At 38.6% G+C, this 25,156-nt stretch overlaps 2 protein-coding genes across 5 annotated transcripts; one reads left to right on the top strand and one right to left on the bottom strand.

Annotated features, from left to right (window-relative positions):
- Positions 1 to 594: 594 nt before the first annotated feature.
- LOC111873823 (rRNA N6-adenosine-methyltransferase ZCCHC4) lies at positions 595 to 13,158 on the bottom strand. 4 transcript variants are annotated; one of them, XM_023868811.2, is made up of 8 exons: positions 13,092 to 13,158; positions 10,963 to 11,309; positions 10,172 to 10,372; positions 8,609 to 8,846; positions 7,097 to 7,207; positions 4,844 to 5,010; positions 3,357 to 3,566; positions 595 to 1,816 (listed from the first exon to the last, which is right to left on the bottom strand). In XM_023868811.2, the coding sequence occupies exons 2-8, from the start codon at positions 11,302 to 11,304 to the stop codon at positions 1,610 to 1,612; spliced, it is 1,476 nt and encodes a 491-aa protein (XP_023724579.1). In that variant the 5' UTR covers positions 11,305 to 11,309; positions 13,092 to 13,158; the 3' UTR covers positions 595 to 1,609. The 4 variants fall into 4 exon arrangements, with proteins under 4 accessions (XP_023724579.1, XP_023724577.1, XP_033611112.1 ...); XM_023868809.2 differs by lacking the exon at positions 13,092 to 13,158 and adding an exon at positions 12,861 to 13,082; XM_033755221.1 differs by lacking the exon at positions 13,092 to 13,158 and adding an exon at positions 12,776 to 12,795.
- A 36-nt stretch (positions 13,159 to 13,194) lies between these two features.
- Positions 13,195 to 22,432, top strand: LOC111873824 (ras-related protein Rab-28). Its single transcript, XM_023868813.2, has 5 exons — positions 13,195 to 13,408; positions 14,541 to 14,726; positions 15,587 to 15,716; positions 18,732 to 18,835; positions 21,014 to 22,432. The coding sequence occupies exons 1-5, from the start codon at positions 13,334 to 13,336 to the stop codon at positions 21,212 to 21,214; spliced, it is 696 nt and encodes a 231-aa protein (XP_023724581.1). The 5' UTR covers positions 13,195 to 13,333; the 3' UTR covers positions 21,215 to 22,432.
- Positions 22,433 to 25,156: the final 2,724 nt, after the last annotated feature.

Genomic DNA, 25,156 nt, shown 5'->3' with positions numbered 1-25,156 from the left:
TCTCTTTCCTTTCACTTTCAATTCTAATGCCTTTCTCAGCATCTTTTTTTTATCCATTCTTTTACATGGCCAAACTATTTTAATAGTTCATCATAGGATAAAGTTTATGCATTATATGCCAGAGAATGAGACATAATTTTCTGTAAATTTCTTGCAGTGTCAGAGTTGTATGTAACTGGAAGGAAAATAATAATACGTATTCTATTTTATATCAACCTTTCAACCTGAAGCTGGGGTATTACTTCATGTGAGCTATTTCAGACTGCAAGATACCTTCTATCTCCTTTAGGTAAAATTCATGGATGTGCCTCAACAGAACCAGAAAGGGGTCCAGTTTAGGCAGCATCTACATGAGTGCACAAAATGCGTCCGTTGTGACGTCTGTCATAGAAACAAACAAGACAGGCGAATGCTATGCTTTCTTCTGGCTTCATTGCAGACAAAAACCTATGCACCACATTCTGCAACTGTATTATGTCCTCAGCAACTTCCGTCATAAAGTACGTTCGTTACAACGGACACATTCTGTGCACTCGTGTAGACGCTGCCTTAGTAGGAAAGGGTTCAGATTGCTTCATCAAAAAATGAAAATTATTCATTTAATATCAATTTTATTTTTCAATTACATGTACATCTGAAATTTACTTAAATTAGAATTTTTCATAGTGCATAGTGAATAACAACATACAAAAATGTTTTGTATCTTATATACAAGGATTTAAACTTAATATTATATGCTTTGGACTTCATGAAGTTTCACCAATATTTCTGCAATCATATGACACAGGAGGTTGTCACAATCAGTGTGCCATCATATTAAGTCAAGTGTTTATGACATTCTCAATTACAATATGTTCATACAAATTCAGTTCATTAAATAATATAAAATAATGCTCAACCCTGTTCTGTCACCCCATTGGCCTGTGCTGCTGTTTTCTGCTTTAAACTGTTGTTGCCTCAATACTTTTCATACTTTCTTATATTTGTTATATACTTCATCTTCCAGAATAGCCATTTTTAATCTAAGTGTTCCAGGTCTGCCACTCTTGTCACTTATTCATTCTGAAATTACTGTTAATGTGTTAAATCATTCTATCACAGAAAAAAAAAACATAAATGAAAAGCAAAATATAAAGATTAACTTGAATACAGTTTATGCATACATAGACACAAATATTAATTTTCAAGAAATACTCAGGGAAAAAAGACAATTAGAAATGAAATCTTAGGAAAGGAATTACAATTCGAAATTTGTTAACAGAATTAGAAGAGAAAAGATTATAATTGTTTGGCAATGGAAAAAAAAGTGGATAGAACAAGGATACTGATGAGGACATTAGAATTAAAACGTAAGAGAAATATACCCCCAGGAGGCAAAGAGCAAGATGGTTCACCCAGGTATTAGAAGGGAACAACTGTGGCATGAAAATATAGGTTGGAGACTTTTCATCCACGGACCCATATAAAACAGAAATGATGCTAGTGGATGAAGATGAGGAGAGATACAACAAATACAAACATACAGGAATGCAGGATTGGTATGCTGTGAGATACTGAACTATATTTCCATGTAAGAGGCTGAGAAACTCTGTGGTGAGAGACATACTAATTACAGTTGCAACTTTGTTCTCATACTTAAGTTTATTCTAGATTTTCTTTTTTTCTTCTTCTTCATATTTGCTCTTGATTTCTTACTATTTGCATTCTCCACCTTCTGTTTCTTACTTGACACATTTATAAATATTTGCTTCTCATCTTCATCAATATTGTCATTCCATGTGTGTTTTTGTCTCTTACAATGTGGAGCAGACTCAATCTGCAGAGATAAAAGAAATCATGTGAGACTGTATATTAACAAGAGATGTAAATAAACTCTAAAACATAAATAATATTTCAGGAAGGGTAAAAGGAGGAGAGGAAGAAAGATAAAAGTTTTATGGGAGCTGGGAGAGCTCAGTTAGTATAGTTACTAGGCTATGGTCTGGACTACCAAGGGTTTTTGGTTTCTTTCCCAGCAAGGGAAAGATATGTCTCTCATCTCTATAATGTCTAGACCAGCTGTGGGGCACATCCAGCCTCCTATCCAAATCATGCAATAGCCTCTTTCCATGGAAGTAAAACGGTTGGGATGAAGCTCACCAATCACCTCCAACTACTGCTGAGGTTCGCAACATGTGCACCTATGCCTCCATTCGCCATACATTCACCCGAAGTACAAGGGTAAATTTACATATAAGTATGGATGTGAAAGCTAACATCTCACTTTAAGGGAAGATCTCAAAATGAAGGTGTTTGAAAAGAAAGAGCATTACAGAATGAGAAAGTTCATAATTTATACATTTCCTCTAATACAGGGCTACTATAAATGATTCATTCGTTTTTAAAATGCTGTATTTTCCAAAGTATTATATGTACAAATATGATTGATATATAAAAAGAACTGTAACTCACAAAGTTTGTATTGTGTGCACCAGTTGGCAGCACGAGTTCAGTGCCTTTACAAAATGTCGACAAAGCAAGAAAAGAGTTTTTGTTTGTTGGAATATGCGAGATGTTCATCTGTTATAGCAGTGCAACGTGCATTCAAAAGAGAGCACAGAAAAGAACCACCATGTAAACAGAGCATTTTGCGGTGGTATCGGCAATTTAAGGACACGCTGGATTGGGCGTGTCGGTGAGGATGACATAGCTCTGTTCACTTGGCCCCCCCAGATCACCTGATCTAACGCCTTGTGACTTCTTCCTTTGGGGGTACATTAAGGATCATGTTTACGTACCCCCACTGCCAAGAACACTAGCAAAGCTGAGGGAACACATCAGTGCTGCAGTGATGACCACTGACAGGATGATGCTACAAAATGTGTGGAACGAGCTCGACTACCGCCTGGACGTGTGTCGTGTGACCCAAGGCGCACATATAGAACATTTGTAGAGTGTGAAGAAAACTTGGTGAGTTCACGGTTCATTTTATATATATTCATATTTGTACATATATTGCTTTGGAAAATATAGCGTTTTAAGAACGAATGAATCATTTATAGTAGCTCTGTATTATAATAGTAAACAAAGGCAAATTATATGGGTGGAAAATGCTACAAACATGGAAGAAATGAGAAACTTACACATAACTTCGCTTGGAGAGCCTAAAGGAAAGAAATTACATGCCAGACACTGAACAATGTCCAACATAATTTGTGAGGTAACTGTTATTATTTGTGTCATTATGAAGTTTTGTCAGTTAGTAGATTACTTGGGTCATTAGTTGTTTCATGAAAACTGTGCTATCATTTTCATCATGAGATAACAAAATCAAGTGAACATTTTGATAATAGCACTATATGAAAAATATTACAGACCTTCTTGATGGGAATAGGAGCATCAAAGCTGAAGGTAGGGCAATCTCGTTTCTTATGTCCAGGTTGTTCACAATTAAAACATAACTGTGATGGAACAAACTCTCCACACACATGACTTGGCAAACAGCAGCGGTTACAAGTGGTACAATGCTTCCACGATGGTTTGACACACCTCATACATTCATTACAATGAATATATGTACGTCCANCTTGTGCACAACTGCAAAGAATGTAGATTCTAAAGAGTTCTAACAATGGTGGATGACACACAGAATTACTGGGTTTTTTAACTTTTTCCATCATACGGAATTCTAGGTAATAGAGGACACGATGTTTTGGAAACTGGATCTGTTTCCATTTTCAGGTGATAAATGAAGACACCTACTCAGTTGGGCCCCTTTGAAAGAGCTAATCTCAATCACTGGACCTCTTTCTAAGGGGCCCAACTGAGTAGGTGTCTTCCTTTCTCACCTGAAAATGGAAACAGATCCAGTTTCCAAAACATCGTGTCCTCTATTACCTAGAATTCCGTATGATGGAAAAAGTTAAAAAACCCAGTAATTCTGTGTGTCATCCACCATTGTTAGAACTCTTTAGAATCTACATTCTTTGCAGTTGTGCACAAGGTGTATTTAATTGGCCGTGACACTCATTTCCTGCAGATACAATTCTGCTGTTGCAAAACTAATCACATTACAGATATAACTCAGAATTCACATATATTATTTTTCCTGAATCTTGTTATCCCTTTGAAATCTGAAATTCATCTAAATAATATTTCAATATTCAGTTCCTACCTTACAGAAAACATACTGCATATACAGTACAAAGACCAATTAGTTGAAATGTTCTGTAAATACTCACTGTGAACAAAACATATGGGTTCTTAATGTTAAAACAAGTGGTATATATAGTAACTTGTATACTTCAGAGGGTAAAGGTAAAGCTATCCCTGTAACAGGCCGTGAAGGTTCCATAGGACTGTGACATGTTGAGGCTACTACATTTTCTAGACAATCAGCTCACAGATGGCGGTAAGGTTATCAGCCTTATGTGCTGGCCGCCCTTCACCCCCCAGGCAAATTCCTGGTACTTACTTCTTTTAGAGGCTGAGTCAACCCCAGAGCCAAAGTGCAGGTGGATGGATTAGGTCAATTAACAAATCCAATTACCTCATCGCCAAATGAAACCGTAATCTTCCAGCTTGTAGCATAGTGCCTCAACCACCTACACTACTGCATGCCCCACTTCACTGGGTGAAGAAATAAATTCTATATCATTTTCAGAACAAATAACGTTCACAATATGGAAAAACGTTTAAGTAAAAATCTGTAGATGTACTACAGACATGAACTATCTACTCTTACATGAAGGTATACCTAAATGCAATGCTGATGTATGCTCACAATCGAATATTGCTTAGGTGCAATGAAAAACTTGGCTGTAACACTGTTATATTATTAAACAACAGAACACCTATGACTCACCTTGGAAGAGCATTCATTGCACTGTGCACAGTGGCGATTTTCTTGACTAACCCATCGCTGACAGATCTCACAGTATTGATAGCCTTCTTCTTCAGGGAGTGGCACATCCTTTGGATTTGCATTTGTAAATATTCGCACTGGAGATCCGTGTTTGCGGCCTTTAGGACCTGCTCAATGAGAAACAAACAACTGACTTTATCGGCTGCTTTCAAGTCTCTTGCTGCTGTGCCACTGGTGGCCAGATTTAAACTTCACAGTAACGGGATTCATAGCGGCCTCCGTAGTCTAGAGGTAACGTTCCCACCTCATGACTCNAGACACCGCTAAGCAAGTGGCCGAACTCGCTTGCTCGGCGGGACTGATGGTACGCACCATTTATCGGTAGGGTATAGAGACTGGTAGAATATCATAGAGGGAAGCACAATAGATCAAACTGGTCGCGGTGCATGGGGCAACCCACCCTCTCTAACTAACTAACTAACTAACTAACGGGATTCATACTGTAAACAATGTGACACTGGCTTTGCTGAGCTAGTCCATGCACTGGCACAGTTGTCACATGGACAACAAGTATTAATAAAATTACCATCTAAGGGGATGTGATGCAGTATAGGTTGGTAGATAGTTATGAATGTTGTGAAGGAACCTTGTGGCATCATCTTCCTCTTCTGCCCTGAATATGGTGCAAGCAGGTTCCTCTCAAATGTTGGTAACTTTCTACAGCACTACATGGCATCACATTCCAGAAGAACCTAATCTTAATAATTAAATTATATTTATAAGTGCACAAAGAAATAACACAGTTTTAGTATGTTTTGTTGTAGTCTTAATATATACCCTTAGGCTGGTCTGAAAGCATTACTCAGCTTGTTTAGACTAACATGCTGGCTTTTTCCCATCCCCTGTCAAAAGGTTAAGCAACATTTGCTGGGAGTAGAAAAAGGAGGTTCTGACTTTTTAATTTAAGCAACTACCTTTATTAAATACAAGAATCAAGAAACTGAAGGATGAGTATCCATAGACACAAGAGATATAAGGTTTGTTAGGAAGTATCCTGAGAAATAATTATCCTACAGTATTTGTGCGTGTGTGTGTGTGTGAAGCCATATACAAATNGCTAACACAATGTTCTAGGGTAGGGGTGAAAGAATGCAAGGATTTGTGGAAAGTTTCAAAGAGAGATACATCGCCCCAGTTAGTCTCTTTGTATCGATCTTTAAGTGTGTTAGCAAAATGTCAGGGTGTAAAAGGAAGCGTGTTGTGTTAAGTATTCAACAGAAACTTGAAATTATCAATCAGTTGGGAAAAAGAGGTGTAGTTAAACAATTAGCAATGCAATACAGTATTGGAGAACAAACTCTTTGAGATTTGAAAAAACAAAAGTGAGAATGAGGAAGAGGTGGACAGTTCTACTCTTAATCATTTGGAATCCTTACTAGACTATCTTGAGAGTGAAGAGGACAGTTTATTAAGTGACAAGCTAATATTACGTAGGCTTCGTACGGATATCCGTAAAGAGGAAAATGCCGCGAAAAAGGAAACGACGATATTAAATTTTTTAAGTGTTAAGTGTTGGATGTTGTTGAGCACTGTGATTGAAATAACTAATTCATACTTCAGTGTAATGTAAAAAAAGTATTAAATAGGCCATGAGATGACATAAAAATGAAGTTGAATAAATTTAAATACAGGTAGGCCTATAGTATTATGAAGGTACAGTATTACAGTACTACTTTTAATAAAATTTGTCTTAACCGGGTTTTCGATTAATCGTGATTTCCATCCCCACCATTATCCCGGATAATCGAGAGATGAGTGTATTACATTATGTCCATGTAGTTAATGAGAAAAATGTGAAGTAACTACAACATCAGTGTATGAAAAATGCATGAAATTTAATGAAAACTACATGAGCCTGAATTTAATAATAAGTTTAAAGTTACCAGGAGATATTGTTTGAAACATGTTTATGAGATGTAATCATTTTATTTATTTACTTACATATTCTTAAGACACTTTAATCATACTGTTCTGTTCTAACTGCAGATGTTATAGAACACAGAATAACATGACAAGTGGAACAGTAGAGATTTTGGAGTCAGTCATGGCCTGTTTTGAGATAATATCCAAGCTTTTTTTTTTCTTTTAACTAAACCATACAGCCCTTCTCTGTTATGGAACAAAAAGAAACAGGAACATATACCAATTCCAAAAGCAGTTCACAGTTCAGTTTCCTTGAACAGTTATAATTACCTGAGGCAAATAAAGGATGGTTGTCATAATCCACTTTATAATCCAGCATGGTAAAATCTGGACAGCTCGCTAAGACCTGTGGTTCCATAAAATATGGGAAAATCCACAGAACTGCAAAATAATATATAACAGAAACACACTGTAATTTGTTTAACCTATTCTATGATTCAAATAAGGTGGTTGGTCATTAGTTATCCAATAGCAAGGCGGTGAAAGTTAAACCTGTCAGCTTTCAATGACTGTCCTGCAATTTCCACAACTTAATATCAATTTTCTTATGAAAACAAAGTGTTTTGAGTGCCAGTTTCTGCCCCTCACCCAAAATACTGTACTAATCAGCTGACAGATTTCCATGAAATGCTGTATGAATGTCATGCCATTGGAGGTTACCCCACCCTTGTATATTTAGTTCCTTAACATAAATGATACCATCACGGCAGATGTATAGTCTTACTAGGTAGAAGCAACACTAGCAGGACATATTGTAGGGCAGTGAAATGAGGTGTGGCAAGGAATAATAATAAAAAAAAGGTGCAACTTTTGTCTTGCCCATCCTCAGCTTCTTAGATGACATACATGTACCTGAATATATGAATACATATATGAATACGAGTAATTTTAGTTTCCAATCCCCACCAAAGAATGGTGGTTTCCCATCCAGTTACAATTACATTTGGGCAAACTTGGCTCAAAATATATTCATTAAGTACCACCCATAAACAACAGCAAGAATATTAATTTGTTTCCATACTCTTGGCCTCTTCCAGGCTTAAGAAAAAACTATTGGAACAGGTTAAAGATAACGATCTTTACACATTCACTGCTGTTCCCACTTATTGGGATTTTACCTGCTGGGCAGTCACTTTTCCATGAAAACTTGATTTTGAACTTATTACACTTGAAACAGAAATGGAAGAGAACAAGAGAGTGACAACTGATAACTGATGTACATTTTGACTCTTTCAGGCTTCAACAAACTGAAGTGACATGTACAGGAATAAATAATATTTATATACACAATGGAAACAGCCCTTCATTTGATGGGAAATATCAACCTGTCAGCTGATGGGACTGTGTTATCACTTATCAATCCAAATAATTTTTCTGTGTTAAGGTAATCTGGTCCAAAATTAATTCTCGAAACATTAGAAACTCTGTGGCCTGTAGTCTGCAAGCGAAACTATACCGACCAAGCAACCGCCACTTGTCGGCGAAGTTAGTGCCAACTTTTTGGGATAGAGGGTGTCACGTGGTCAGCACAACGGATTCCCACGGTCGTTAATCTCGGTGTTCTAGACCGGAGCTGCTATTTCATTGAAATAGTTCCTCAATTATCCTCATGAGGCTGGGTGGACCCCGTTCCAGACCCATTACTTCTCAGAAAATCTGGTAGCACTGGGAATCGAACCAGGATCTCTGGATCTGTAGCCAGGAACTCTGACCACTAGGCCACAGCGGCAATCATTCTCCAAACATATCTTGTAAAAACTTCAATATTAATGGTAATCATACCTAACATATCTGCGTGAATGTCAGGGCAGAGTTTTCTGTGTAGTCGCATGATTTCTTGAATAGTCTTGGCTAAAGGCTCTACTCTGCCTCCAAATGGAGGATCCATCACTACCACAATGCCACGCCCATTATCATGCTGCAGGAATTCAGTTAAAACAAGTGCGCCCTTTTCTTGAGAAAAAAAATAATTATTGAATAAGTTGAACCAACAGAAGCGTGAAGGGGGGTTGAACTGATGCTGGAAAACAAAAAAACGGACACATATTAATATATTTCTATAGAAGATAACGGTTTTTAACAAATATCAACGTATGATATTTACTGTTGTGTCACATTATGGTGGACTCTAATCTGTGTGAATTGTGAAGGAAGACAAGAACTACATAAGGTGGAGAAATAGTGACCTTATAGCCAGAGACCTGCTTCATTAACTATTAATTACTGTATTATTTACTAATATAGTACCAAGTAGTGCAGTCATCCACCAGTCGATGTTTGACTGGACAATACCTCTTGTTTTGTTCATGAATTTTTCACTTTATAACTTATTTACCACAAGTGACATGCTAGCAAAATATATTTGTATGCCTGCTAGTATCACCACTTGCAACATCTGATCTCTCTGACAAACAACTTGAAAACTCTGTATTTTACTAACATATCCATCACTAATACAACTTTAAAAGGACATTAGGAATATGTTGTTTACTAAAAATGCATTTTAATACTATGAGAGTTAAAATCAATAATATGCCCGTAGGCTATTACAGTATGTTAGCATATAAATTTACACATTTAAAAGTGAATGTTCACACACTTTTAATGTGTAAATTTATATGCTAACATAATAGCCTATGGGCATATTATTGATTTTAACTGTCATACTATTAAAATTCATTTTTAGTGAACAACATATTCCTAATGTCTTTTTAAAATTGTATTATTGATGGATAAGTTAGTAAAATAGGATAATGTCTCAATACAACAGGATGCTGAAATACAATATCTTGAAAACTCTGTAGCCTCCATGATATAACAGGATAGCAACATTGCTAAATGTCAGCTAGGATCATACAGATAAAATATTGTCATGTGAGAAGACACAGGGTTTGGATTTATTGGTCTCATACAAATTGTAACTACAAGTAATCACAACGCTCTCACTAATTCATGCACTCTACTTCTCACTACAGCTCATACTATGTCTTGTATGTCTTCACTGGCTGCTGATAGTAATGGCTCCCAATGACAGGCACTCCTCTGTTTCCACATTCATGTTCCTTACCAGGTGGTGGTTGTCTCTCAACTAACTCATGACTCGTTCAACTTCAACTCTCTTCTCCTTATATAACTTTGGTACAGGTCTCACACAAAACAACGCTTCTGACAGTTTGTCTATTGTTACATGCATATCCATTGCCTAGTAATGGACTGGGTATTGTTAACAAGTTTACCCAGCCATTGCCTGGTAACGGACTATGTAATCATGTCACAATATTAAATGATGTAAGATACTGAAAAATAAATTACAAAGAAAGATAATTTCCTAGGCACCAAACTCACAAATCTAGAGTCTATATCCAGCAGCAAGCTATCTAGGTCTGATGACATCTCCGAACACACCAGTTCATGAACACGTGGAGCACCCAAGCATAACACTTTCATGGCTCCCAAGCCACGCGCTATATTCACAATGGTCCTGGTAGCATGAGATGAGAACAAATACTGTGCCTCTTTCTTGGCACTCTCCAAAGGTTTAAGTAGCTGGAACATAACAGAATAATGACAGAATTGTGTAGCTTGTATTCCAGGATACCCAGTTTGAACTTGGGCAGGTCAGTGGAAGATCTGAAGTGTTATGTGGTTTGCTTCAGTCTTGTAAGACAAATTCTAGGGTATTATTGTGGCCTAAATGATGACCACCAGATTTCTATCCACCATTTATGGTCATATACTCAGTTCATTTCACTTTATAAAGATTAAAGCTGAAACAGCAACATTAAACATGGTATGAATCACTCAATGACAGTAATATTCATATGCTTAACTGGAACGGTCCCACTTTGTATTCTAGCCTCAGCCAGCTCAATTCACAATTTTGTTTACAATCACTGATTCCAGAAAATAAAAGTGACTCATGATTCTTCTTCTATGAAACATAACTTCTGTAGGATGTGACAGTGTCTGCACTGATGATTTAAGCAATAACTTAATGTCTTTTTCTAATATGGGCTTCAAAATCAAATTTGGGAAAATTAAGGTAGAAAATAAGTACTCTAATAACCAGAAGAGTGTTAGATATTTGGCAATATATGATTTAAGAAAATCTGGTTCATGTGAGACAATCCCATTACCTCTGTTGGATGTGTTAACAGGTGTTCTGAAATACCAAGTATTACATCATGTCCAACATGCTTCTTTGTAGTCTCGCTGGATAAGAGAAGACTGTTGCATGTATGACAGAAAGCCCGCTGTTCTGGAGATTTCTCAAGTAACATCTCAAACTTTTTATAAAGTCTAGGATGATTAATTTTAGGAATAATTCTTTCTCGCTCCAAATCCCAAGCATTCTTCTTATTTGGTGTCACTTTCTCATCAGCCCGCAGAAAGAAATTGCAATCCTTACGATCTCGGCATGCTGAACATGCAAAGAAATTTTTCTCTTCACCATCGACAACACGTTTGAAGAGTAACATTGGTCCTGAAAGGAAAAACCATTATCAGCAGTTAAATATGAGAATGGAAGATATCAATTACAAAGATTTGCAAGTGTTTTGTCTCAGTTTCATAGTGTGTTATCATTTAAGAATCAATGTACTTGCTTTCATATTACAGAAGTCTGACAAAATTATCAGTAAATATAAATACATTGGTCAGATCTTATTCCAACTATGAATGAACGAATGAATGTATAAGGGGTGGGCCTTCTTGGCCCTTGCACCGCGACCTACAGTGGTCTATTGTGCTTTCATTCCAACTAACACAGCACCAATCAAACATGCCAAAACCACCGACTGGGGACTGGACCTCTTCCCCTTCAATATTTCAGCTAACCTATACTCAGTAATTGATACACATCCATCATGTGGAACAAGTAATAGTAATAGTATTCTTGGGCAACTCAGTAAATGCAAAATTGATCTTTAAATTACAGACGAGAGCTATAAGAGCTATGACCCAGGTACCAAAAACAACTAGTTGTAAACTAATTTTCAAATTGTTACGTATATTACCTCTACCATCTTTGTACATATACGAAACTCTAATATACATAAAATCCAATTCTAATGAATTCACAACCAACTCAGGATTACACTCATACAACACAAGGAAAAAAGATGACTTGCACACTGTCCCATGTAATACAAGTCTATGCAAGAACAACTTTAACAATGTAGGATTTTGACTGCTAAATCATCTGCCACGATATATTAAAGAAATACCGGTACTATATAAGTTCAAAAACGCTCTGAAAACTTACCTACTCGATCATTGTTTTTATAAAGTGGATGAGTTTCTCTCGTGTGAGACAAACAATAATCAATTATAATCACACAATTCATGAATAATCGGTTTTGGGAATCCCTACTACACAGTTTTCCTTTCTTTCTTCTAGCAACCAAGATAACACAGTCGGAGATATACCTGAATGGGCTATTTTGGAGAGATTGCAGACGCCAAGAAGCTGCACCAAGAAGGGAGAACCGATGTAATGAGATGTTGCAGTGTAGAGTCTACAGTGAAACGTTATACCAGTGCTATCACCAAACTCACCAGTATTATCTCAAAGGCCGCGCCATAGCTTAAGCGGTTAGTCGCTGGCTTCCCACCACTGCAGTCTAGTAAAGTGGGATTTGTGATGGACAAAATGGCGCTGGGGCAGGTTTTCCCTGAGTACTTCGGTTTCCCCTGCCAATCCTCATTCCATCACATTCTCCATAAACATTATCACCAGTACAGGCACAATAGCACATATGGAAGCCGACGTGCCGAGTGGACCTAATATTGATTCCACCTCACACTATGTGAAATCTTAACTATTGTAATCTACTGTAAACAATTTGAAGTACTGTAACTTTATTCTATTATTGTTATCAGCCAAGGTACAGTAACTGACTTGTCCTATATCATGTAACAATGATCTATAGAGACGAAATAAATACATACATATAATATATCACGTATAGGCAGTACTAGAAATGCAATACAGTTGCAGAATATGTCATAAGAACAAAATATACAATAAAGATACCATGTGGACAACTTGGATGTTCACGTAGATTATTAAAAATTACTTCGATCTTGGCGAGTTGTTTTATTTCTGACATTTTGCACGGTAAAATTATCTAGGCATTCCATAATTAGAAATGAACATTCGAATGACCAAACATTTAACAGCTATGTACATAACCTAGAAATCATGGCAACACAAATAAAAAACAACACACGCGCCACAGATTAAATTCATTTTCGCCATACTCACGTCATTGAAAATACTCGGTGGGTTCAAGGTGTACACGATGCTCTGTAATCTGACATGAGAAATTTCCAGAATTTAGTAATCCGTGTGTAGAATGATTGTCTGTGACGTCTGTGATATTTATATAAAATGGTTAGTGCTAGTGTTTTGAGGTATGAAGAATTCATTTCCGTAATGTAGCTTTAGAATGTTCACACACAGAACTTATGTTTGTACAGTAATAGAGGCCTTTGTAATTTGAAAGTATGTCAGACTCCGAGGATGAAGCCGTCGAAAAACAACTGAAGATAGTGGTAGTCGGTGAAGCAGGCAGTGGAAAGGTAAAGAATTCGGTACCAATACAAATTTTTAAGAGGAACATTATGTGCCGTGCATGTATGTAGCGGGTGCCACTTTAGAGACAGAGTTTTGGATACTTCTTTGGTTGAAAAGGTCTTGCTGTGATGGTGTACTTCTTTTTATCCTTTAGACATATTTAGTTGGCACCTTGCTAAGTATCTCAGCCCTTATCTCATTGATGTAAAAGGAATATTCCCTTAACCTCTCAACTTTTGTATCTGTTGACTCGTAATAGTTCTGAAATTGATTTCCCCAAAAGAATTACAGCAGTACATTCCTTTTTGTATATCCATTTTAATTAAGAATATTATGCTGTCAACTTAATAGGGTATATAGATATGCTGCCAACTTTAAGCATAAACTGTTGCTGAAGAGTTTTGGTTATCAGTGACAGGAAGTTGTAACATATTTGATTATGTCTTCAGGCCATAATATAGGAAATCACATCACAGTTATTTTATTACAATTCTTATATTTAGTCTTATGCACAATAAATAGATTGTGATAGCTTTGAAGCTGGTCTAAAATAGGCATGCATATTTCCAGTACTGAAAGATATCAGTGGAAAAGTGGTGTGAATAATCATATATTATTAAGTTCTGACAGTAAGCGGCCTCCGTAGTCTATAGAGGTAACGTTCCCACCTCATGACTCGTGGTACGCGGGTTCAAATACCTGGTGGAGGTCGTCAAATTTTTAAGGGCGGAAAAATTCAGGGAACAAGTCCTTTGGTCGGGACTTTAAGCTGTGTGTCCCATGTTGTAACTTTACGGCACATAAAAGAACCTTATCCCCAAAGGGGATCACTGAGCCAAATTCCAGGACGTTTCCCGCCCAACAATAGTCTCTAAGGCCTCTGATAGATGGGGGAAGCATTATAGACACCGCCAAGCAAGTGGCCGAACTCGCTTGCTCGGCGGGACTGATGGTACGCACCATTTATCGGTAGGGTATAGAGACTGGTAGAATATCATAGAGGGAAGCACGATAGATCAAACTGGTCGCGGTGCGTGGGGAAACCCACCCTCTCTAAATAACTAACTAACTAAGTTCTGACAGTGGTGGTACATGTAGTAATGAAGGTGAAAGCAGGTATTTTGTATTCTGTTCCAGACATGTTTGGCATCTCGTTATTGTCATGATGAATTTACACGCCAGTACTTTCCTACTGCAGGTGTTGACTTCTTTTTAAAGAGGACAGTTCTTTCAGGAGCTGGAACTATTACACTTCAGATATGGGATGTAGGAGGGCAGTCTCTTGCAGGGAATATGTTGGATAAATATATATTTGGGGCTGATGTAAGTAGAGAGCACTCAATTACTGTAATTGATAGAAATTAGAATTCTGTTTCCCAAGTATATTTGAGCTGAGAACCCTTTTGCCCATGAAGGAATGCTAATATTACACCAAAGTAAACAGTGAAAATGGCACATAGGAGTACAATGTAAAACAAAAAGTTGCTGTGACTTATGGGAATCTTGTGATAGAAATTATTGTGCACTGATTTTTCTACAGCTTACCTGGAATTTGTGAGAGAAATGTTCATTCTTTTCCTTATTGCAAGTTCCATTAGTATTGTAAGTATACTGCTGGTTCTTTCTGTATGTGTCTTTCAGTGGTAGTTAACAAATTATCGATATTTACCTGCAAATATAATATGAAAAATGGTCAGCATAAATGTTTAAAGGAAAACCAGAAACCTCTTTCCTTCTCTCATTTCTCTGTTTTATCATTACTTTCTTTATTTTTGGTTCCTTACATCCCCTCATCTTCCCTCCTCCCTTTCCTTCCTTCCTTCTCTTCTGCCTCTCCCATTTCTTCCCCTTTCTTATTTGCCTTCTCATTCTCTTCTTCCCTCTCATTCCTTTCTCTTTCCTTCTAGCCCTACTTGCACTTCATGCACATCTTCTGTCTCTTCCCTTTCTTCTCATTTATCACCCCCTTTCCTTCCATCCTTCCAGACTTCCTACCCTTTTGCCCCCTCAAGTCTATCCATCCTCTACTTTCAGAATTAAGATAACAGGGAGTACCATGAAGCCAGCTGTTGCTTTTATGGCACTGAAGATTGCTGGCTAAGCTGAAATGCAACTAGTTATAAAGAAAATTTGTGATAAATATTGGTGCGCATTTGTAGGAAGCAATCTTGTTTTTGTTTCAGGTGATTTTATTAGTCTTTGATATTACAAACCCTGTAAGTTTTGACTCATTGGAAGAATGGCTTGATATGATACGCAGGACAGTAGTTTCACAGGAGCACCAACCAAAGATAGCTGTTGTTGCTAATAAATGTAAGTCATATTTATGGACTTCATGTGGAATCCAGTCTGTCTGTCAAAAAATATTTAAAATATTTTTACTGTTACTATTTTAAACAAGAAGAAACATTTCTTCATTTGTAAGGCAGTGACATGTGGGAAGGAGACAGATGCATTATGTTGACCTAAATAATCAAATTTGTTACTGAATTCATATTTTGTTTAAGAATAGAAAGGTGTAACAAATCAGGTAGCAATATTTATTTTAACTTAGGTGCTGCAACTACAAACTACAAATACTGCATGAGCAGTAAAGTGATTGGTTACAGAATGCGTGACCAGAGGTTCATTTTCCAGAAGGGGAGGCAACTTTTTGCCACTTTGTCTAGGCATGTTCAGGTCTCACTCATTGGGAAGGGAGGGTGAGTTGAATGATTCGGGCTAGAAGCTAATATACTTACTCATCTGTTGCTGAGGTTAAGAATGTATGGAGCTTTACCTCCACTGCTTATATATATATATATATTCATTCATCTATTTACATTCCATGGATCCCTACATGGCGGGAAGACCAGTGAATATAGAAATAGTCAAAGACAATGGCAAATGCCATCAATTATTTAGATAAAAATTAATTATATTTAATCTATACTAGTTACACATGTTATCCAGGACATATCACAATGAGTAAATCATTAAACACTTATAAAATATATATGTGAAAGCATGCAACATACTAATAGGAAACGACCTACAGTAATCAGACGTATAAATATACTACAAGGAGCGTTCCATATATAATGCTTCCTATTTTTTTTAATGAAAACTGCAACAGATACAGAAAGCATAATATCGCAGTTAAATAGAGCAAGATTTCAGCTACTTACAATTATTTTTCCACATAATCACCACTATTCGTTATGCACCTTTGCCAGCGATGAATAAGAGCCTATATGCCGCACCCGCAAAAGTCTGCGCCAGCAGAGGCAGCCACTTTCTTACAGCTGCAATGACAGCATTGTTGTCTGGAAAATGTTGCCCACGTAGTCCATATTTCATAGGCCCAAAGAGATGGAAGTCTAAAGGTGCTAAATCAGGGCTATAAGGTGGGTATGGTAGGACAGTCCTGCCAAACTTTGCAATGTGTGCGGTAGTCGCCAAACTGGTATGGGGTCTGTCGTTATCGTATTGCAAGCTAAAGGTGTCTGCTTCTCTGGCCTGTCTTGCGAAATGCGGACTTTCAGCCTAGTCAGCTTCGTCTTGTAGCGTTCAGAATTGACAGTCTTACCAGGCTCCTTGCACATCACTTCCCATGCCGATGGCTGTGTCTTGAACTTTTTTCTTGGGGAATCCGGATGTCGCCACTCCATAGACTGTCTTTTGGATTCCAGCTTGTAGTGGTGACACCATGTCTCATCTCCGGTGACAATGTTGCCCAGAAACTTGTCACCTTCAGCCTCAAACTGGTGCAACAGATCCTGACAGACTTCCATTCGATGAGTTTTGTGGTCCTGTGTAAGCATCCGCGGGACCCACCTGGAACAAACTTTGCGATAATCCAGCTTCCCCAGCATCGTTTCCAAGGCATTACAGCGAATATTAAATTGTGCACACAGTTTCCTGGTCATTATCTGCTGATCTGTATGGATGAGCTGATCGAGGTGCTGTTCATTGTGAGGAGTGTCAGCTGAGCAGGGACACCCAGGACGTGGTTTGTTGCGCACTTCAATTTCGCCAGTGTTGAAACGCACTACCCACCGCCTCACTGTGCTGACTTCCATTGTATCGTCTCCATACACCTTTAGCAAGCATCGATGGATGTCAGTGGGTGCAATTTGTTCAGCAGTGAGAAATTCAATAACACATCTCTGTTTCGTACGCACTTCTTTGTCAGGTGCCATTTTGGTAGACTGCTCTGATGTCACTGTCTGTCACACGACAACCAAACTAACAGTACATTGGCGAGAAGGTTCAACCTTTACTACAACACCACCAACATTCAGCTCAGACGTTACATATTAACACAAAAAATAGGAGTCATTATATATGGAACGCCCTTCATACTAGGCGTTCAGCGTATAACAGACCAAGATCGTTAATTAGTATTGAAGTTAAAATATTCTTCCAATGAGTAAAATGAATTTGAAAGTAGAAATATTTTTAAAGCAAATTTGAATTGTTTCGTGTCATGAGCTATATTCTTTATACTAGAAGAAAGATCATTAAAAACCTTGATTTCAAAATAGTATGTTCCTTTTTCAAATACTGTTAAATTACATATTGGATAATGAAAATCATTATTTTGTCTTGTATTAATGCTGTGAATCTCAGAGCTAGATTTAAATTGTTCTCTGTTTTTAACCATAAAGAAGAAGAGAGAAAATATGTACTGTGATTGGAGGGGCATAGCCAATATGCATATCCACTGGATAGCTATTCTTAGGCAAAAATTGTATAAAATATATTTTATCAAAATTTAGTGTCAATAAATTAGCTTTAAACCAACCATTTATGTTTTACACACACACAGGGGGCAAACAGTAGTGTAGTTGGTTGAGGCACTATGCTACAAGCATCATCGGGATTGAATCCCGATGAGGTCACTGGAATTTTTTCAATCGACCTAATCCTTCCAGCTGCACTATGGCCCTGGGGTCGACTCAGCCTCTAACAGAAATGAGTACCAGGAATATTCTTAGAATGTTCTTGGGGGTAAAGGGTGGCCGGTGCATAATGCTGACAACCTTACTGCCATCTGTGAACCAATTGTCTAGAATATGTAGGAGCCTGAACATCTCACAACCTTATGGGCCTCCACGGTCTGTAAAGGGATACCTTTACTTACTTTTTTTTGGGGGGGGGGGATTTACACACACACACAAAGTGTGGTGCTTAGATGCAGGGACTTATTCAGGAAATCTGAACATTGTGTAAGTGAAAGAAACGTTTTTTCTTTTTTTTTTTGGTACTAAATGTGATAGTAAATCTGCATGGAGGGTATGTAAGTTGTATATCTTAATTTTGTTTTGTCCACATGTGATATGCTAGGTGACTTAGAGCACAAGAGAAAGGTTCGTCCTGACAGACAGCACAAATTTACTCAAGAGAATGGATTGGGTTCTCATGTTGTGTCAGCACGAACTGGAGAGATGGTGAGTTCCATTTACTGGTTTTTGGTTTGTTTAGAGCCTCCTTGTAAGTCCCTGGGCCTTTTCGGAGCTCTGGCCGTTTCTGTAGGGGTACTGCCCTCTGACCTTGGCCTCTTAAGGTTTTCGGTGGGGGTTTCTCCCTGCTTTGGCAAGCCTGCATTTCCTGGTTGCTGACTGCTCCCAGTTCCTGCTTTGCTTGCCTCAGCTCTTGCCTTTTTTAATTTCCGTCTACCGCATCCAGACAATGCCTTCTTCGCTAGACGTAGTCCACCTACTCCAGAGACTAGGTGTCCCAGTCCTTCTCCTGCTGTAGGTGTGCTAGAAGTACTAGCTCCCTGCACTGGTGTGTCAGTACTACTGACTCCCAGGAGAGGTTTTGGTTTTACCTCAGGCAGGTTTCGAGCCACTGGTTCATCCCTGCCTTTGGCTGAAATTTCAACAGCAGGTTCACTGGTTGCAACTGGGCCCCTTAATGGTTCACTAGAGCTTCCAGCCTCCTGCTGAAGCATTTCTCGTAGGGATCCCTTGGAGGGGGGTCCCTCTTCAGTTTAAGGTCCTTATGACCAGTTTTTGATTTGGCTCCTTTATTCATTTTTGTCCCACGATTCACAGGGATTTAAAAGGTCACCACCCGCAGTGCCCCATATGGGTGGAAGACATAAATACAACAGGGTGCTGCCTGGTGTCCCAAGGGTATCATTCACGACACCCGCTAATTATCACCCCAGTGCCATGCAGCCCTCAGCATGATGCCTCACACCTTGGCTTAGGTGGTTTGGTCCTGTTATGAATAAGACCCTCACAAGCCTCCAGGACCTAGAGTGCCTGTTCGGGGGGAGAGGGGTACGAGCTAGTCATGAGGTTGCGACCAGGGAAAGCTGCATGAGAGAGTCGCCCCTGGGGGTTACCTATGAGCGCTCCCATTACCACCCCTCGACATGGGTTGGTCGAACCATTTTAGACTGTTGAGCCCGAAGGTTTGCGGCACCTTAATGGTACTCTAGGGAGACGAAGCTACCCCCATATGATTACTCTCCCGCATTTGTCCCAGGTAGACCATAGTGATACCCGAGTGTCATTATGCCACCACTTGGGAGGCTCCACTCATAATGCCATTGCCCTTTATGGGAACTTAGCCACCAGTCCCAGTAGGTCATACTAATCCAGACCCCAAGACTGTCAAGACCCTCCGGGACCATGAGGAGGTGTCCCAAAGCTGTGTCCCAACGCATCCCTCATCCATGATGCGTCCCCACCACAGCCGTAGTTCGTCCAACCTCATTGAGGATGGCATCTTTACTACCTGTAACATGTGACCTAAGAAAGTCACAGTTACCCCGCAAAATCATTGGTAACTGAGGCTGATATGAAAGAAGTGTCACTACTCACTTTACATTCCATTGCTTTAAGTCGGTAACATTCATTTAACCCTTACTGAGTGTGTGTATCTTTTTTGAAGTGGTGCATGTGTGTGTGGTCCATCTTGCCAAGTGTCACATTTTTCATTACTAATACTGTTACCCCCCTAGTTAAACTGTGGCCACCACCCCCTGTAATATAAAAAGATCTTAACCCGAAATTTAAATAAAACCACTCAGTAACTCTGTAGTACCAAGAGCTGGGATAGTTCAGTTTGTATAATGATGGGTTATGGGCAGGACTGTCCAGGTTCAATTCCTGGCAGGGGTAAGAGACTTTTCTTTTCTCCACAGTGTCCAGACTTGTTCTTGGGCTACCCAGACTCCTATCCAATGAGTACTGGGGGCTCCTTCCCAGAGGGTGAAGTAGCCAGGACCTGAAGCTGACCACTCATCTCTGTCTAGTGCTAAGGTCAAGGATGGTGGAGCTATAACTCCACTCCCCCACGTCTTCACAGTGTAGTGTTTAATTAATTACACACAGAGATAACTTTATCTTCGTCTTTACCCTATAGTACCAAAAGATTTATGATACACTATTCCTGGATGGTAAACTGTTACCACAGCGCTGTAGTACCAGAAGATTTGAAATCCCATTTTTCAGAAAATAAACATTTATATAAGCCATGGCCACTTCTTTCCACGTAACTTAGTCATTCTTACTTTGGTGCTAGGAAAATCTTTCTCTTGACAAGATGTAAATTCATGATTTAAGAAACAAAGAGAATATATTAATACTTATCGAACGGTATTTCTATTGCAGGTTGCACTCAGTTTTCACAAGGTTGTAGCAGAAGTGCTTGGACTGAAACTGAGCCGTGCTGAGCAAGAAGAGCAGCAGCCCCTCATGCAGGCCGAGATTCTACATTCTCCAACAGCCACTACACTGTCAGATGCACACTGTCCTGCAGCTTCTCATTTGCCTTCTGGAGCTTCAAAATCTGCCATATGTGAAATCCAATGAGTTTATTTAGTTATTTATTTTTAATAGCTCGTGCAATATAGCCCTGAAATAAGTTGTTTTACTTAAAGAGTAGTTAATAGTATTATGTCATATATTTTGAATTGAATGCAAGCTGTACTAATTAACAAAGACTCAGATTGTCTGTTGCCAGTCACTTGACCTACATTTCTATTTACACTCCATATACTCTTGAGTAATGGATCTGTAAAAACATTTGTAGGAGTGGCTGGTTAATTACACCACTATTTGTTAAACCTTTCCATTTAAAACTTTGAGAACTGGGGCAACTTCATATGTGTACTTATCTGAGATGTAATGTAGCCTGTGAATAAGAAAGGGATTTGAATGTACAAATTATAACATTTGTAAACATACTGGGGATTGCAGATCAGATCTTCAAACCACTATCAATTTACAGGCGTACAAAATGTAAACATATAAGACACTTTATAAATCAACATTGTCTTTTGCTGTTGAATCATGGACAATGAAAGAGAAGACTGATACCAACAAAAACGCATGCTGTAATGTAGACCACTGACCGCAAAAGAAATGAAGAAATGATGATAGAATTACAGATCATAGAAGTAACATAATTTATAGAACATCACAAAATTGGAAATAATACATTGACACAATGAGCTCTAACAGGATTGCAAAAGGATCTTAAAACAAAAAACAAACTCCATGACTTGTAGTCCGCAAACGAACTTTACTGACCAAGTGACCACCGCTTGTTGGTGAAGTTAGTGCCAACTTTTGTAGATAGGGGGTGTTGCGTGGTCAGCCCAACAGATCCCCACGGCCGTTAATCTCGGTTTTCTAGACCAGAAGGATCTTAAAATGTCAATGAAATGGAAAAAGAAGTTTGGGATGACCTCTGAAATGATGGAAAGATAATGTTCTGTAATGTCTGTAGCATATATGAATAGGCCTGGAATGGATTATGATTATCATCTGAGAAGAGGGAATTTAAATTCCCTGGTACTGTGGTACTGTGGCAGTGATGTCGGAATCCTAATTTGGTGGTAATGGTATTTGTACTGGAAAGCACAACACTGAGCTTGCTGGACTCAAGCGTGCGCCATCTTAAAAGTGTTAAAACACATAACATTTGGACTCTGCTCTGTTCTTTATATAATCAGTTATCATTACACTGACATTTTTATTCTCTTTATTAATCTCATAGGGTGTAGGCTGGATGACTGAGGAACTGCGGTTTGATTCCCAGCAGGGCGCAAGACATTTTTCTCTTCCTCACGGTGTCCAGATCAGCTCTGGGTCCCATCCAGCCTTCTGTGTAATGGGTACTGAGGACTTTTTCTCAGAGGAGAAAAGCAGCCAGGGTGTGAAGCTGACCACTCGCCTCTACCTTGGCCCAAGGTTAAGAATACATGGAGCTATGATTTCATTCCCCCTTATGTCTTCACATGTGATGCTTAGTGAGATACGTGGATAGCTTTACCTTTTTATTAGTGGCAACATTTGGCCTTGGGACTAAGTGGGCACCCCAGTTATGAGTGATTAGCATACATGTGTAGTATTCAAAGGATTCCAGATACAGCTTATGTGTATAATAAAAACAAAGAATATTCCTCTATAATGACACCTAATCATTTGAAGATGGGAGCAGAGCCGGCTCTCAGAATGTGATGTGTATCTCAGGTGGTGGTCAATGTCTATAATTGTAGCATACTCTGAAGACAGAGAGCCGGGGTAGCACAGTCGGTATAGCGACTGGCTACAGGACGAATGACTGAGGGGTCAGAGTTCGAGTCCCAGTAGGGTCAAGAATTTTCTGTTCCCCATATTGGCCAGACTGGCTCTGGGGTCCACCCAACTCCTATCCAGTGGGTATAGGGGGCTCTTTCCCCAGAGGTAATGCGGCTGGGGCGTGAAGCTGACCACTCACTTCCAACTAGTGCCGAGGTCAAGAAAATTTGGAACTATACATCCCCTCCCCCATATGTCTTCATGGCTCAGGGACAAATTTACCTTTTACCTTTAATCTGAAGGTACTATCCTCTGGGATGTGATACCATAAATCAAAATATGTTTTATCTGAAAGATATTGTTTGAAAATGCTCAAACACCATTTCAGTCACTGGATCAAAGCACAAATATTGTATGTCTACATTTGATTAATTTTTAGTTATTGTAGGTCCTTGGTTGTTAAATGTGATACCTTTGTTTTGCACATATATTGTTAAGTCTTTTCTTAGAAAAACCTTGGTGATAGGATAAAGGACTATTCCATGCCCTACCAGACCATTATATTTGTGCACCATTAATTTGAGTTTATTGAAAACTGTGTAGTCTAATCACCCTTAATGTTTCTTTGGCGAGCAGTAGATATTGTCACGTGTTGGGTGTGTCACACGACAAATTCACATGGGTCTTGGATTCAGCGAATCTTTATTGGACATTCACTCTTACACACCGTACAATTGTTATCACCTTATATATGGATAAATACCGTCTTAAGTGCAACAAATTTTATTGTAGTATTGTATTGTATTGTAGTAAAAACTACAATAAAATTTGTTGCACTTAAGACGGTATTTATCCATATATATTGTGTGAGTGTAACAGGATGCTGAAATATAATATTGTTATCACCTTAATTGTATTGTGCTGCGGCTATCTTCCAACTGTCTTGTATGGTGACTAGGTTCCAAGTGTGCTGTATGAAGGCTAGATCTGAATTGTAGTCCTGTAGCTCTGTTGCTCTCGACTTATGTAGGTGTTCTGCGGACTGGATATGAGACACCATTTGCCAAGGTTCAATCTCACTTGTTTGGCAATCCGTTGCTTCGGGAATGATCTCTGTAGATTACGGTGGTAACGTGTTTCGTCTCATCGGTTGGTACTCAACGACCTTCTGTTGTTCATCACTGGGGAAACATGTTCGTTGTTTCAGCATTGTCTACGCAGCAGCCCACTGTTATTGTGTTGCCATGGAAGTATCTACTCCAAACACATTACAATATGAACACAGACCAGAGCAAAATTTTAAATTGGAGTAATTTAATGCTGTGGTCAGTGACTTGGGATCAGTGCAACATTAAATGAGGGAAAACCTTTTATCAAAGAACATGAAATGGGGGTTCCACTATATATTGGGCATACAGTGTTTGTGCTTTAAATTTTTGATGTATTCTCATGGAAACATGAACAAAGAGGTCATTCTAGTCATTTTTGTATATGTTGGCTGTGGTAGTAATGTTTCCTTCCAACAAAAACAAATCATGACAGTTATTTGTAGCAGACATTAGCATTCCATAATTCATAATGTATACATAATGTTTATGCATGATTAAATGAAAATAAATTTCAGTTTTTCATTCAGACCGTGGTGAAAAATATCCATATATCATATTCATAGTAATTTATTTATTTTATGCATGATTAGATGAAAATAAATTTCAGTTTTTCATTCAGAGCGTTGTGAAAAATATCCATATATCGTATTCATAGTAATTTATTTAGTATGTACATACAGTAATATTTATACATTTAACATATTCACTGCAAATCCCATTGCCTGATGGGTTGAAGTTTACTTGTTCCAGTGCCCATCTTGTAAAGTGGACTGTTACCATTGTGGAGTGTTATTTCTTATGACCATTGTCACTCAGGTGCAGAGAAATTTTAAGTGCAGCTTGTCGAAGCTCAGAAGAGTTAAAGCATACAGCACTTCTTGAGTGTTTTTCACTTTTATCTTCCATCTCAATGTATGAGGGTGGTTCAGATGAAACCCACTTGCATGTGTGGCCATATTATCTGCCACTGGGAATTGCTGAAGTGGTACTGATTTTGATTGGATGATATCAAGGGTGTGGCAGTGGTTCCAGGAGCACTCCAGGGAGTTTTTTGCAGAGGGGATCCATGGCTGATGTGTCAGTGTGATATCTGCCCCAAATATCCATGGGAACCGTCTTT

This window comes from Cryptotermes secundus, unplaced genomic scaffold (genome assembly GCF_002891405.2).
Source record: "Cryptotermes secundus unplaced genomic scaffold, Csec_1.0 scaffold215, whole genome shotgun sequence".
NCBI classification, from domain to species: Eukaryota; Metazoa; Arthropoda; class Insecta; order Blattodea; family Kalotermitidae; genus Cryptotermes; species Cryptotermes secundus.
This window is presented reverse-complemented; position numbering and strand designations above follow the sequence as displayed.